The sequence below is a fragment of the Lepeophtheirus salmonis genome, chromosome 1 (assembly GCF_016086655.4).
Source record: "Lepeophtheirus salmonis chromosome 1, UVic_Lsal_1.4, whole genome shotgun sequence".
In the NCBI taxonomy this organism is placed as follows: Eukaryota; Metazoa; Arthropoda; class Copepoda; order Siphonostomatoida; family Caligidae; genus Lepeophtheirus; species Lepeophtheirus salmonis.
The window spans coordinates 21,058,286-21,075,319 of record NC_052131.2 but is presented as its reverse complement, the minus strand read 5'-3'; the positions used below and the strand labels follow the sequence as shown (position 1 = coordinate 21,075,319).

General features: G+C 31.1%; 1 protein-coding gene across 1 annotated transcript in view; it reads left to right on the top strand.

The window, feature by feature from the left end:
• LOC121120448 (uncharacterized) overlaps positions 1–13,891 on the top strand; it is a 44,652-nt gene extending 30,761 nt beyond the window's left edge. Inside the window, exons 3-5 of the mRNA XM_040715327.2 lie at positions 3,215–3,310; positions 3,372–3,559; positions 13,492–13,891. Of these exons, the coding sequence (XP_040571261.2) occupies positions 3,215–3,310; positions 3,372–3,559; positions 13,492–13,676 (469 nt within the window). The 3' untranslated portion in view covers positions 13,677–13,891. The remainder of the gene's footprint in view (positions 1–3,214; positions 3,311–3,371; positions 3,560–13,491) is intronic.
• Positions 13,892–17,034: the final 3,143 nt, after the last annotated feature.

Genomic DNA, 17,034 nt, shown 5'->3' with positions numbered 1-17,034 from the left:
GGGGACTTGTATTTCTAGACATTAAGTCTTTGTGGAAAACAGTAAACTTCTCCTGGATCAAAAGACTCCTTGACTGTGAAGATTTCTGGGCTAAAAGAATTAAAGAAAAGTTTATAGAAGTTACTAAATACAACTTTTTGGAAAGAGTATGTATGGGGCCATACTCCTTTCAGTGACCAAAAAATTGCGGACCGTATTGGTGAGACATGGGATCATCATGGGCCGGTATTTTCAATTCCGTGCTTCCCCTTCTCGGTCCTAACGAATCATTAAGTTTTAACCCAGGACTTTAGAAGTAGAGATGATTTTGACAAGGAGGTGGACTTATATTTAGCTTGTCAATTCCTCTGCCAGGAGGAAGTGGATTTGAAGGACTTTATACTTTTATGGAGAGCTCGAAAAAGTTTCTCACAGCCTGGGAGCCATGTGTCAAACGGGCCTCCGATTCCATTCTTCTTCGGTGTGTAATTAAAAAATTAGAAGAATTTAATATCCATCTTTATAAACAAGTTATATACACCTACTCATATTTTTTGAAATTTGTCAACATCTAATCAATATTATGAATTACTTTAAATAAGTTTTTATTGTGTATTTATTTAAATCATAAAATATTTCAAGTAATAAATAAAATTGAAAAAAAAATATAAATAGAAGGGCTGTATTCAACAGTCAACGACGTGAGGACAAGAATGGAGAGGCTTGGTCTAGAATGGTCTGCGCGTGATATTCTAAAATCATTTTTCCAACACAAAGCAAAAATGGTTTAGTTATAGATGAGCAACATCGTCTATCTTTACCAACAAGAGTCTAGATACTCCAGAGGAGCGGATGTGTCATTTTTGTGGAATTATAATTGAGACTTCATTCCACCTCTTTATTTTTGGACTGGTATCGCCCCTGTGGTGAGTGTAGTAGAGGCTGAGATCTGGCTCCATTATAACAAGAGGTTGAGTCCTTCCAACTGGCTGGTCTCGACGACAGTAAATATGGAGGAGGCTCTAAAGATAGAGTTTATCCTATGCAAGTTCAGGGGATAATATATGCAGAAAAACTAAATGATCAAACCGTGCTAGTAGGGATTGGAAAATTAGTCCAAAGATTATTATTTATGCATCATGAATCATTATTATTATAATTTTACATTATTCTACTCGTCTCTATACGAGCGCGTGGGGGAGGGTGAGAAATCACATCAATCATCCCACAAGGCGTTGTTTTTCCTGGGTTTATAAAACATTTGTAGGTATGTACTACTTATGAGTTTAGCAGGCGCAAATAAAATATACGAAGTACTTGTACATATTATGTATTGATGAACATATTACATATTTTAATATATTTATGTAAGTGTAGATTCACACTCTGTAATTTTTTTATGGGAAGTACATAATTTTTTTAATAATATTGAATAGGTGTATATTGTAATATATATTAAATAAATATCAATAATAAAAAATAATAATGAGCCTCACAATCGTAAAACTAATTTATAATGTTTTTATTACAAAATTTTATCTTTGTAATGTCATCTAGTATAAAGGGATTGCACTTATACTGCGCGAAAGAAACACATTACTAAAGCCATCTAATGGAATAATAATGGATTCTTTTTTACTACGCATATAATTATAACACTTGTTTTATTCTAAGTATTACTTTTAATTGTTCGAAATGAGGCAAGTAGACATTATAAAATGAATATGTAAGAAATAAATTTCACTAATGATCGTCAAATCATCCTTTAAAAATAGCTATCAAGCGTTCTTGCAGACATCATAAATGGTTTCAAAGTTGAAGGCGATGCCATCTTGGGTGTTTTTGGTTGATATTTTTGTTAGATGCAATGAACAAATTTCCAATCAATTTTGATGAAACTTTATCAAATGACTGTACGAATAAAAAAAAGACCATGTATTGAATACTACTTGACCCCAAAGAAAATCCTGGATATTTGAATTGAATCAAAGTAATAACATGAACTGAAAGTCTCTAAAATGGGATTGATTTGTAAATTTATAGAATCGATTAAGGATGAGAAAAGTAGTATAACTATCGAAATATATCTTATTCTTTGCACTATAATAGTTCATTTATTGTGTACATTATGGAAATAATATTGTAAGACGATGTAATAACATATTTTTAATACATTTTAGGAACTATTATAAATATAGAAACAAACATTAATTGCCAGTAAGGTTTAAGTTGTTTTATTTGTTGGTCCCATTTTGACATCGAATAGTTGACTATTTTCCTTAATATTTATGGGTTTATATTGTTATAAAAGTGGTTATTTAGGCTCAAAAAATGGCCAAAATCAACAATGCTGACGTCACCTGACACGTTTTATATTCTACATATATTATTTATGAAGGTTAAATACGGGTATATATAATCAGCAGTGTGCATAATTTTATTATGTTTGTAATGAGAAAAAAACTATATTTAAGAATTAGTGGTCATAGCGTTTTATTAGATAAGCTGCAAGCAGCCATGAGAGGATAGAAATAAACACAAACCCCACTCCGTATATAAGAAGGACATTTAAGGTGGAATTAATCGGTCTCAATTCAACACATTGTCCAAGAAAGATTTATACTCATAACTTCCGGCCAAAATATCATTTATACTTTGCTGTTTCTTTCTCGAGAACTAAATACCAATCGTAACAGCTTTGGAAAATAAAAAAGTATGTTTTGACGATATATTCAAATCGGTTTCATTTTTTAGCTGCTTTTTTTTTTTTCTTTTCTTTTTTAAATATCAATCTGAAGAGGGAATTTTCTTTTTCCTTGTTGCTATCATTATTATTTAATTCCTGACATGCGAACATCCTTTTCTAAAATATACAAGCTATCATTAATAGATACAAAATCGGATTGATCATTTGTGTGTACTCATAAAAGACCTCGAGGATTTTGCAGAGAAAAAAATGTAAGTCTTTGTTGGACTCAAAGTAAAATTATTATTTCCTTCTCTCCCTTAACCTCGCCACAGCTGCTTGTAGATGATCCAATGAAACGTCATGACAGATAAACTGCACTCCTCGAAAACATTTTTCAAATTGTGAGGGTTACCAAGTTGATTTCCCGTTTTTTTAACATGCTTAAAATACTATCAATTAGCATCACAATATATAATATTGTATATATTGTAGTTAGTTGTAAGATAAATTTTGTATTAAATAACGTCAGAAAGCTATTCCTTATAGATTAAATATTACAACAACAACGTCCAATGGAACCATTTTTAATGAGACATCTCTCTTGAATCCAATCTCAACGTCAGAGCAAGAGAAAGAACTGGTGTAAGTTTATCCGTGAGGCTTTTGAAAAAATTCAAAATAATAATCATTTATAATTTACCAGATCTCCAGATGCCAATTTTAACCACTGCATGGATATATTATTTCTGGTACTTGCTCTAATAACCATAGGAATACTCGTCCTTGGAGTGTATTTGGATATTCAAAGGTTATTCCTACCTTGGTTGGTGTTTTATGGTTTTGAAATATTTTGTGGATACTTTGTTTTCCTTTCATTCCTTTCGATGACAGGTAATTTCATTAATTAAATAGCTAGAGGAAACTAATGGTTAATCATGAATAGACAAGATATGTACAATGACATGTCAAGCAGTAAATTGAATTTACTAGGTAGGGAGTTCCATTCATGAGTCAATAATTATTATCATAATAAAAGAATATCTACTTAGATACCTTCAGTAAATTTAACGATATATTAACCCCTCGTTAGTGAACATCCTTTATATAATGCAGTTATTGAATTGAATAAAAAAGAGATCTCAAAGATAAAACGTATTTAATTACACGATAAACAGTTGAACAATTTTATTAATTACGTTTTTTCAATTTTGTATCATTTTGCACACGTAAATATCAATTTAAAACCTAAAATGCTTTTATAAATATGTAATACATTGAAAAAAAAGTAATCTTTATTTTAAAATAATCTTAACATCATGAGTTTAGGGTTTCAACAAGATATAATTTGTTCTTTTTAAAGTGCAAACATGAAATTTTTGTTTTCGGTATGAATATTTCCATGAAATATTCATAGCTTATCCAAATTATAGAATCAAATTAGTACTCATGAGTTTTGATGAAGTTGTGTGTACGATATAAAATAATAGCAAAATATTACATTTTTTCACATTAAAAAAAAAGAATCCAAAACATCAAAAGGAACGACTTTTAAGCAGGAAAGTTTATTAAAATTTACTAAACTTCGATTAAAAATGGTAAATATCTAAATAAATCCTAAATAAAGCATTACCAAGATAGATAAATAATTGCAAATAATCAGATTGAATATTTTATGAAGAAACTGAAAAATAGTGGCCATAGAATGTAGATCCAAAGGAATGAGACGCATTTTATAAATCGTGGGTTGTAAAGGGTGGTTCATCTAAATGTTTGCAAGCCGACATAAATTTGATGTTCAATCAATAAAATCGCCCTCTGCTGAAATCCCACTTTTACTACGCTTTACAAGAATTCCAGAGAAAGAGTTAACACTCAATATAAAGAGTTATTATTTTTTTCCCCTCTTTGATTGGTTTTTCAGTATCAGTTATAGATTGTTCAAAATCTTAAACATCAAATTTAATCCCTACATCAAATTTTAAAAATTATAGAAATATTTTTTTCAATTATTAAGATTAATTTAATGTTATGCTCCTTTTGTTTGAATATGCATTTTTTTATGATTAAATTACATAATTTATTCCATATATATATTTAATTAATTATAACTAAAAAGTAATATTAAAAAAATTTATAGATTTTATGACTCAACTTAGACTATTTTTTCTCTTTATATTCGCTGATAGAGAAATGATTTCTTTTTATCACACGAGGTTGATAATCTTTTTTTTTTTTTTTTTAATTTGGCGCTGAATTTTCTATTAGTATCCAGGTCCGCCTTTAACGTCAGCGGGGCTTAGAGAAACATAAATATAAGGCCTTTTTCTTACTTTTATTTTTTTAGCATTTTCACTTTTTTAGAAAATATTTAATTTTAAATGTATTCTTTTTTTTTCAAAATATATTCATTGCAGTATCATAATGGCCTTTTTTATATTTAACTGTTATTTTTATACAAAAAAAAATTATTTATGTGTATATTTAAAAATTTTATTAATGGCAAGCCCACAATCTAGAGAAAATTAGTGTTTTGTTGGTCCTTATTTAGGACTGAAGACTGCATTCATGTCCAGTCTCAGTCTGGTACATTTCAGTCCTGCACATCAACAAATTTAATCCACTATAATTTGCAATTTAAAATAAAAGTATCAATACATACTTTCTTCACATGAGGGGCACAATTATCTTGAATGCAATATGACAGGAAGAGCATATAATTTACAAACATTTGTCAAAACAATGTTATTGTAGATTGAATAGTACAGTGTATATTAGGGTGTCTCATATTACCTAGGGTAGGGCAAAGAGTACCAATTTTTTCTGTGTTACTTTACACTATTGACAATGGCAAATCACGCTTTTTGATTCTACAGTTCCATTTTTTCTGTAACATCTCCTCCACTCTCATAATTAATACCACAGACATAGGAAGTAGAGGTGCTCTAAATTTTCAATCTCCATGGTAATGAAAATGCAGATATATTTTCAGCTGCTAATTTTTTAGTGTAGAGAAAAGATATAGCCATTTGATATCAGAGCCACTTTTGTTCATAAGAAGGTTTCCCAAATACTGTTTTAGGATTCCCGTTTAAATTTTAAATCCTCAGTCTACTGCAGCACCATTTATTAATTGATGCCTAACTTGTGTTACTTTGCCATCGTCAATGTGTCCCTAATTGTATTTTAAATCATTTTCCCAAGTTGACAAAAAATAGAATCGGTTGTTAACCTTCCATTTGTTCCGTCTCCCCTTGAAATCGAGAATTAAGATGGGAAGGCTCCTACATCTCAAATGATAATCTCCTATTGTTGCTGAACCCCCTCTAACTAAAGGATTCATTCTGCAATTTATTTAGGGGATTCAAACTCAGAGGTGTGTCCATACCCACGTACTGTAAAAGGGGAACTAAGGTTCTTTCCAATGAACCTGACATAATATTCCAGAAACATCCCAAGCAATTGGCCACTTCTAACAGTATCAGACCCCCATCCAGTGTCTAGATTATGCTAATGTTGATATTAAAATTTTAATCTCCAAGCTTCAATAATAGCAAAAATATAGTCACCCAAATATTGAAAGTTTAATATCTCAGTTCCAGCTTTTGTTCAGAACGCATATTTTTCTGCTGGGTGAAAGATATCTTTGATGAGAGCAGCATACGTACAGTCATAACCTATATTAACAACAGCATCATTTCTGTAATTACATTTATCGATTATTATTTTAATTCTATGTATGACGTTATTTGCTCCTTCATTTAATTAGAAAATGATTAATAATGACTTATTTCTAATTTTATTTTATTTTCCTAAAGAAATGATATAATTATATAATACAAAAAGTTTTATATTAGTAAAAAGTATTTCTTTTTTCTATTATATCATAAATATAATGAATTATAAAAAGAAGACAATACAAATTAAAAAGTCTATCAAGTGTGTCTATTGACATTTGATTATTACTGAACCAAAACCTACAAGGAATAAGAAACAAAATATATATAATTAGGGCTGGGAATATGGGTAAGCACAAGGACAGGGTGGGAGCAAGAAATATGGCAATATTGATTTTTTTTTTTTTTGAAAATAAGCTGTTATGAGTTTGGAGGAAATTATATGATGTGTTTCGTCTCTAGGTATGAGAATCTTTAAGATTTCAAAGAACCATTAGGGAGAGGAGAGTTAGTAAAAAAAGTTTATATTTTTTAAAACATTTCACTAATAATATTTACTATATTGCACATAGATAGACGGCAAATTATAGATCCCTTATAACAGGGAGATGTTCTCACAACAGTTATTTGTGAAAGAATGAACAAAAAGTAGAAAAAAGCAAACGTAAAAACTGTTTTTCCTTTTCTAATCTAAAAATGGGTTATTTATTCAAACTTTTTCTACCTTTACATAGAATGGTAATCTCAGCAGTGGGCCTATAATGTATTTGCAATTATTATTTAATTATATTATGGTGACGTAATCGGGGGCATTTGCAGGGGCTTTGGGGGGAGGGGCTTATTTGGCAATTATAAGAGAATGGTTTTTGTTTCATAAATGCCAAATTTAGAAAATATAATTTGGAATAAGAATTGGGGGTTGGGGGGAGGGGTGTTCTTTTGACTATGTATTATTTTGTATGATGCTACGTGAATCTAAAACAAACTAGACATATCAAGCCATCAGGAATTCTCTGATAGCCTCCATCAAGAAGACAATGTCCAACATGCCAAAGAACTAACACATCGGACAATAAGTCACGGGCCTAACTACTAATTGGTGCCACTAACGAAAGAGCAAAATATTTTTCGGGAGTACAAACATTAAAAAGGTTATTTTCAAAATTTCATGATGTTTAGTTTATCATTTGACGAGTTACAGGGGTTTAAGTGACGCTACTTTTGTTATTCTTAAAAACGATAGATTCAAATCAATTTCGTGTGTTGAATTATCATTGCCTTTTTACAGGAAAAAAACATCGTTCAAACCCAAGTTTGACTTGAAAAATGTTATCCGGACTCTGCCCCGTCGAAAACAACCATCAAGCGATGGTTTGCCGATTTCAAACGCGTCGTACGGACACCGATGATGTTGAACGCACTGGTGGGCCAAATGAGGGGGTTATTCCGGAAACCATTGAAAAAATCCTGAAAATCATCATTGGCAATCGCAAAGGCAAGTTGCAAGAGATAGCTGGCACTCTGAAGTTATCAAAAGGTAGTGTTTGAACCATCATACACGAACATTTGGGTATGAAATGGCTGTTCTTCAAATGAGTGCCACGTTTACTCACCCCAGTATCAAAGTAACAACGAGAAGATTATTCAAAGAACTGTTTGGAGATGTTCACACAATATAAGAAGGAGTTTTTGCGTCGGTACATCACAATGGATGAAACATGGATTCACAACTTCACTCCAGAATCAAAACAGCATTCTTCTGAGTTATGTGTAGACGGAGAAAGACGTCCAAAGACTCAAACATCGGCTGGGAAGGTCACGGCCTCTGTATTTTGGGATTCGGATAGAATTTTATTCATTGACTACTTGGAACATGGAAAAACAATCAACAGCGCCTATAATATCAGTTTGTTGGATCGTTTGAAGGATGAAATTACCCAGAAAAAACCGCATTAGAAGAAGAAGAAGTGTTCTCTCACCAAGACAATGCACCAAGTCACAAGTCAATAAAAGCAGTCGCAAAATTGGTCAAACTGGATTTCGAACAGCTACTGCCCCCAGCAACTACTGGCTCTTCGCAAAACTCAAAAAGATGCTCCGTGGAAAGAGATTTGGCTCAGATGAGGAAGTGATTGTCGCAACTGAACCATATTTTGAAGGTCTCGATAAATCGTTCTACACCCATGGTATCGAAAAGCTAGAGAAACGTTGGAATAATTATAATGATGAATAAAAATGAATTTTAGCAAAAAAATGTTGTTTTCCTATCTAGACCCGGGACTTATTCACTGATGTATTTCCCCGTCAATGCCTACTCAGAAATGACATTTTTGATCTGTTACTGAATCCAATTCTGAGTTTTGAAGCCTTAAAGATGAAGAAATTGGCATTTTGAGTAATATTTAATAAGCAACATATCGTTAATTTAAGTAATAATAGGCAGATCATTAAAAAGCAAAATAAAATTAACAAAGCTTATTGAGTAATTTTTTTAAAATTTTTGTATACAAAAAAAAAAAAAAACTATGATTTCGAATTTTTCAAGCTATATCTTTGGTTTTTTTAGATTTTAACCATATAAAGGTTAAATCCTTCTTTCAAAAAATTAAACTATAGAGAAGAAATTCATGGAATTAAGAATAATGGTGTGCTTTATAAAAATAATAACTTCATTTACATTATAAAAAGATCAAAATGTTTCATAGTCATATATTTTTTGGTATTTGAAGGATAAGTTTAATCGGCCCTAACTTTTGATGCACGTTATCTATTTCTCTCTCATTGGGATTCGATAAGATCTTATATGAACATAATAATAGGTTAGGCAGAAAGTAATTTCATATTTGTCGCTTCCTTTCAATGCTTTATAAGAAGTGTTACAATCATCCGATTTAAGCCAAGGATGCCCCGTTCTGTTGGATAAGCCCACGAGAATTCAACATAATAATGCCTTCCTCGTAGAACTTCTTGTCCCTATTGGCAAAAACTTGGACAACCAATTTCCACAGGCCTCTATTGAGGCTAAATTAGTACTCACAAGTGTGTTGGCCATAGACGGGAACGATATGAACAGGAAGTAGTGGCTTAGTGTCAGGTCCAGACTGTATTGTTGATGTAAATAACTTACTATCTAAGCTCCCGGAGCTTCTGGACATTCATTAAAGATGTGTGCGGACTGGCATTGTCTTGATGAAACACGATTCCTATCCTATTCAACAATGCTGGCCGCTTTTGATCGATCGCCAGCTTCAAACCGTCTAGTTATTCACAGTAGATGGTAGAATAGAGCGTTTGTCTATAAGGAAGCAGTTAATAGTAGATTATTCCCTCCCAATATCACCAAACCCAAAGCATCAACTTTCTGGCAGTTAATCCTGGCTTGGCCACAGTCTGGGCCGCTCATTTGGCTTTCGAACACAATCTCTGTCGGATGATATCCATTTTAGTGTTACATTTTTTATCGTCTGTCAAAATTCGCTTAAAAAATGTATCGATTTTGTTTCAATTCAGCAATAATTCACAGATGGAAATTTTTGTCCATGAGATTATTTTTTGTGTCAGCTCGTAAACACCCCGACATTACGTTTCTTTTTGTATCCAGCCTTCTTCAAATGGTTCAAAAACGTTTTATGATCAATGGTTTAGCTCCTGGGTGATGCTACGACTGCTAACATGATATTTCCCATGATTTTATCCACTACAGGCCTCCCAGTACGTGGTGCATCATTCACCTCCACTACACCAAAACGAAATCGCTCGAACCACTGTTGTGCAACACGAACAGAAATAACCTAAATACCTCGTTATTTTCTTAGTCGTTTTCGTCGTGTTTTCCCTTTCAGATAGTAAAATAGTAAAATACGGGGAATATCTTCCTTTGAGATCTCCAAACTCGACGCACGATAATTCACGACTGAACTGGCCAAGTGCAATAAAGTACAAAAATCATTTGTAGAATATACTCCTGCCTGTGACGAATAATGAACAATGTATAATTAGTTGTTTTTTTTAAATGCGGGAAATACGTAATTACTTTTTCTCGGACTTTATATAAGCACTGTTTTGATTGCCAAGGAGATGAGCATTAATGGAACTTTATTATTATTTTTTTTTAATCCATTAAACATATTGGACTTCTTTTTTCTGCAACTATGATTTTGAGGAACATATCTAATGAGTTTAAGATTATTTATTTCTACATATCACGAATTGCTTACCATTCCATAAATAATTGAAATTGGGAACTTTTCTTCATTCAAAAGACGGAATTGACCCAGTTTGCTTTCTTTTTTCTTTTCTTTTTGAGAAAAATTGCAATCGTAAATATTGTTATAATGTTGACATTACCATGTTTGCAATTTATTGTCTTGTATGTATTTAAATATATATTTTTCAAGTATATGAAAAATTCCACAAAAGCACTGCCAAAAAGTAATAGAAATAATTTTTACTACATTAAAAAAATGAATGTTAAATAGTAGCATTTATATACATAATTTGTATAAATAGGCATAACATAAAGGGATTGAAACTTTGCACAATTCAAGAATAGTTGGTGATACTGCAAAACTGAGTTCATTTATTTAACGCCATTATAGTAAATAATATAAATATATTAGAAACTAACGGGAGTACCCAGCATTCATCATTTTAACTCTTAATTTTCATGGAATCTTTAATTATTAAGCAATGTAAAGTTCCGAAAAAGAAGGTTAAAAAGAAGAGATAAATATGAATATAAAAACACTCTTGGAATTTTCCATAGCCAGAAAAACTGTTCAAAATTATAGAAAAAGTTCTTCTTATACCTATATATTTATGTACTTATAAGCCCACATACATAGGATATAAAATGATATCCAATATGTGAGAGAGTTTAAAAAGAAAACGATGAAAAGTTTGGGGCTAAGGAAATTCGATATAAATTCCACTAGATAATAATATAAGAATATTATATAACTGTATAACATGAGAGATAAATGTTGAATCAAATTTGTCAGTTTGCGTGAGGGTGCTTTTCTCAGGTTATTTATTATTTATTGAACACTATAACAAACAGTAGGCTTTTAAAGTCATAAATAAGAATTTGTGAATTAGAGGAGATAAAGTTGAATGTGCTATTTGGTCATTTTCTAGAAATTTATGCTGAAAGCTGTTGATTTTTGAAAGTTTTTTATATTGTTTTTTATTATTCGGTAAAATTATTTGAAACTTTTTTTTCAAAAAATTTAATTTTTTATGCGTAAGTATGGATTTAAGAAAGTTTTTTCCATATTTGAAATTTAATTTCTGAATTTTTTAGTAAATAACTATGGATTTTTGAAATTTTTTACGACAAAAATTAATTTTTTGTGGATTACTTTTTTTTAAGAATTTTTTTTTAGATTTTTCGAAGTATAAATGGACATGTTTTTGTTTCAACTCATGAATCAAACCAAATATTCATACTAATTAAATCTATTAAGCAGGGAATTTATATATATAAATCAGGGGCGTCCGCAGGATTATATACATATTTTTTTTTTTTTTAACTTTTTTTACAATAAACATTTTAAAATATAAAGGTATTTGAAGTGCCCTCTATGTTTTTAATTACCTGACTATTACTATTTAAACGTTTTAGTAAACTATATCCTCTTTTTTTGACGATGTCAATTACTTCTTCACATCCTCACTCTATGTGTTTTATGTCTATGGCCACACCATATTGTGACTAATATATATTTTTTTAGTTTGATTATGCCCTCTTAGACCTTTTATTTCTAATTCATCTAATAGAAAATGAACACATCACATCCCACTCCACTTTGGTTATAATTATACCTAGAGTATCAAAACTATTTTGCAATTGGGAATACCAAACTTAATCAATAACTATGTACTTCATGAGTCTAATGATGTCAATATTATCTATATTAGCCTTATTGATGACCTTCAACCTGGGCCGGAAGCCAGAACATCAACTTTACTCCAATTCCTTTTCAATAATGTCCCAAATCTTATTGACAGAGGTATTCTGGGCCTCAGTGTTGGACCGGAGTTTGCCACAGGTATTATTCTCCACATGCACCCAAAGTCAAAGAGGTTCAAGTCTAGTGCATATGGTCGGCAGATTGTCTTGTCCTAAAAGTTATTCTGGAGAAAGGACTGGGTCACATTCCCAGTATGTGCATGTGATCCATCCTGTTGGAAACCACATTTTTTTTGGAGGGAAGCATGGAATCAATTTAAATCTCAAATGGGTGATGTAGTCGGCCACTGTGAGTGTGTATACTGCCAGGAACAAAATCAATGGTATGTTGTGGTCATTTGATGCAACAAATCTCAGACTCATTATTGAAGCCGGGTGTTTTGTGGTTGATATAATGCAACACCTCAATAACATCCCCAAATGCAATATATTGATCATTTCATCATATGGTCCAGACCGTTCTGCTTGAAAATGTCCTCTTTTGCAAGGAGCAAAGTGATAAACTTTAACACGATTCACTTTCTCCGTAGTAGTGAAATAACAAAACAAAACATAACAAGAAAGATCAACAGAGAAGTCTCTTACCTATCAGCTCCCATCAAAAGTTTTAAAATCCGTCAGTACAACCTCTAGATTTCAGGATTTAAAGGGTTCAGGATTTTTTTTTGATCCACCCGGTATACGAACATATATTTGTAAATCCTTATATACTTTATATAAATATTTAAAAATTAGGAAGGATTTAGTTTAGACTCAGTAATCCTATATTCTGCGGATAATGATCTTACCTCTTACGACAATAAGGGATTATGCATGTCTTTCTTTGAAAGAAAATAAAGGATAATTATCATTGGTTCAATAGATTCGGTTTTATTAAGACATTAAGATTATTATTGATATATGAATAAGGGAAATGTAAAGATAATCACTACCAAACAGAATTATCTTTTGAAGAAAAGCAAAGAGGTATGTTCTCAACCCTATTCTTTTACCTATTTTTTCTTCCTTATCAAGATTGAATTAATATTTATTGTCTACTACTTTAATAAAGATAGTAATAAAGTAATAACATAAAATGTTCACTATACGTACTAATAATAAAGATAATTTCCCAGTTTTCAGTAAATAATATCATTGTTTATTATGCCAACCTATGTCATTATTATTTTCTATCATAGGTCGATTCCGAGTCGCTGGAATCATCGTCTTCATTCGTACCCTTTCTTTAACATACTTATGGATCATGTTTGTGCGTCGACACCTCAAAGAAATCATAGCTCTTGGACCTCGACACATGAGTCTTGTGGATCATATCAAATTCGTTGTGAAAAAGAAGTTGGAGCCCATCAATGAATGTGATTAATACATTTTAGTTGCTATATATTTGCATATTTATCTATGTATGATTTTGTAAAGTAGTTTTTTGAAGATCAACATTGATTATTTTTATCTTTTGTGGGTTTTTTCGTACCATTTGTCGTTCCTATCAGATAATATACATATGTATAATTACTTTTAAACAAATATTTTATACTGAAAAGTTGTAAATAAATTGTTTTGTATTCATAAAATTTATAATTTCTGTATCTTTTTACCAAAAAATAGCATAAAATTAAAACGGCGTAGATAGTTATCCTGGAGACGCCCAACTGCTTGGAGTAGGCAAATGAAAATTTGTCGATCCCTTTCAAGTGTTCTTTTCTCGACTTGAACGTAAGATAAAGAGCTCAGATTTGCTCTATTTTGTAACTAATGGTTTATACTATAATATATCGAAATATGAATTAATTTCAATTACTCAACCTTCAGTAATTATTGAGTTAGTAAGTGTTCAGATTCCAATGGACCATCCGGTATATTAAGTAGTAAACATGGTAAATTAGTGGTTCTTAATTTTTTGTATTCCTGTTTCCTCAGCAAAATAACATTACGTTCTGGTAGCCCAAAAATAGGATTTGCATCTCAAAATTTACTTAGTAAATTCATAAAATGTACTTGACAGGGGTGTTTTGGAACGGCCCTAGGATCATGCGTAAATAAAACTGAAATTAGAGAATGAAACACCATAATCAATAACATTTTAACAACTTGTTGTTTTAGTATTTATTGCCTTAAAATATAAACTACAGAATGGGCGGGGAAAAAAAATCCAAAAAAGTTCAAGCTTAAATAATTCAAGAATTATTTGTGCCGGAACCAATCAAAATAACCAATCCTAAAGATGGGTACATTAGCTTTCAAACAAGCTGATAATTGTATAAGTTGAAAAAGAATGGTATTGCAGGAGTATCATTTACGACAGGTCATCAATATGCTTCACGCCCTGAACACACACAAAAATATCCTTCATTGTTGTCGTGTGCATTCAAACTGTGTATCAAATTGACAAGTCGATTTAGGATTTTATGGATCTTAACGACATTATAAAATGGCCCCCAGGTTCAATTCGAAGAAGATGGCCAGCTTAGAGAGGCAATTTCCTAAATAGCTAAAAAAATATATTTTAAGTTAATGTACGAAATAGCAAAGGTTTTGAAGGTGTCCCCCTAAACTATTTGGACAAAAAAAGCTTCTAGGGCTCCAAAGGTACATATGGTTTCCTAAAAATATATTAAATCCATAACCCATCAAGAAAAGATTCGAGAGGTCCAATACAATTTTTTATTTCTTCAAAGTAAAATAGTTCATTCGTTAAAAAAATGTTCACTTTTGATCAGCAACACAACACCGAAATGACCGATGGGATTCAAAATCAAGAAAATAAGTCTCAAGGGTGCTTTTCTAAAAATTACTGTATTAGGAGTAAGTTACTTTTTTAAAGAATGAGCTAAACTTGGGGCCAGGAAGTACATATGACTCCTTAGCCATACTTTTTGACCTTGTATTTGGGTCAATGACTCCTAGTCAACCCATCATTAAAATACAGGAATTCTACTGCCCAATTCAAAAAAATCTGAGATAACTCAAAGTGGTCTCCCCTAATCCCAGACCTTATACTTCTTGATTATTATTGACGTTTAGTCATTCTGATTGGGAGGTATGCTTTTATCCCACAAGATCAACATATTCAGTTCGTTCATCACGAAATATTTAAGTTTTGTAACCTTTAAATGTCATATTTCTTACAAAACAAGTGTTTACATTTAAGAACTCTCAAGTCTCACACAATGGGTTTGCGAACTCAAACAAATATAACCTTTGTTTGCTTCTATGACACACATTGTATTTCGCACAATTCATTTCAAACATAGAAAAGTAACGGTTTATTTTATCTAAAAAGCTTTTTTTGAGAACCAACATTGACTGTATAGTTGAAAAGGGCGGGTTCTGCCTTTTCTGCGACAAGTTGTTGTATTATAAATTGTGGGGTATACAAAGATAAATTTAGAAAACGCTAAAAAACAATGTACAAAATTATTTCATTGAGTGAAAAGGCTTTTAATAAACTTTTTAATTTCAATTAAATGCATTGAATTAATATGTACTCGATAATTCAATTGGTGCTATAAATAATCAAATATTATGTGTTTTGTCAAATTTTCGATAAAAGTCCAATAACGAGTAATTATGAGATGAAGGAAACCAACACAAACACTTATCTGTATCTAGCAATGATATATACAGGAATTACAACAATGTCGATTCTCAGTTCTAATTCGAGTCCAACAGGGATTTATACTCATAACTATCCAACAAATCGTCGTAGTTCATCTTTGTCCTTCATGCACTAGTGATTACTTAATACTTATTATTCTCTCTGCAAGAATTAAATAAAAATGATGTCATCTTTGGAAAGTAATAAAGCCTGTTCAGATTACCAACTAAAACATTCTAGGACAAACTTTATGCACCTCTATATTACAAAATACTGATATTGGATTGGTCCTAGGACTACATTCCTAATCAGTTTCCCCCTCCCTTCCTTCTATCTACATTTATAACTCCCAAAGAAATCTTCAGAGTTACTCTTCGTCTTATAGTAGTCATTATATTATGCTTATTGTTCTCTCTTCAAGAATGAAACCATAATAATGACAAGTAAAAATTAAAAATTATTTTCTGGTAGCAATTACAAAAAGAGTGCGATATTTAAATTTCATATTTTTTAGCCTCTGATTATAATGCATATTGCTTACCTACTCTACTTTTTTTTTTTTTAAATATTGAAATAACATCATGAGAGGACGACATTTTTGGTTCTTTATGCTTAAAAGGGAAACTTTTACTTTCAATTTAATATATATTAAAGTATTTTTCCTTTTATTGATAAATGCAAACTGGATAATCGTTATTTTATGGTCTGATTATACTCAAAGTCAGACAAGTATTTCTATAATCAAAATGCTCATAAAAATCTGCTGTCACTACGTTATGTAAATGCAAATAATTGTCTGGTTAAATTTTTCTATAATAATAATTCAATTCCATAGTCATTTTGTATTTAACTTGATTTTGAAATACTTTTGCATTTTGCTCCAAATAATCACTTTATTTTTACTATGTAGTTATGTTTTGATGAATCGCTTTGTGTAAATACAACCCAATAAAAAGTTATGTATATATAGAAGTTAATTTATGAACAAGGAAATCTATAGTTAGAGGAAGGGACATCTATTTTTACTCTAGACCAATGGAGTTAAAAAGTAGAAGTTTAGCTGTTGATTATCATGCTATTTTACTTGTAAAAATCACTTCATCCTAGTATTTTTCTTATTTTTTAC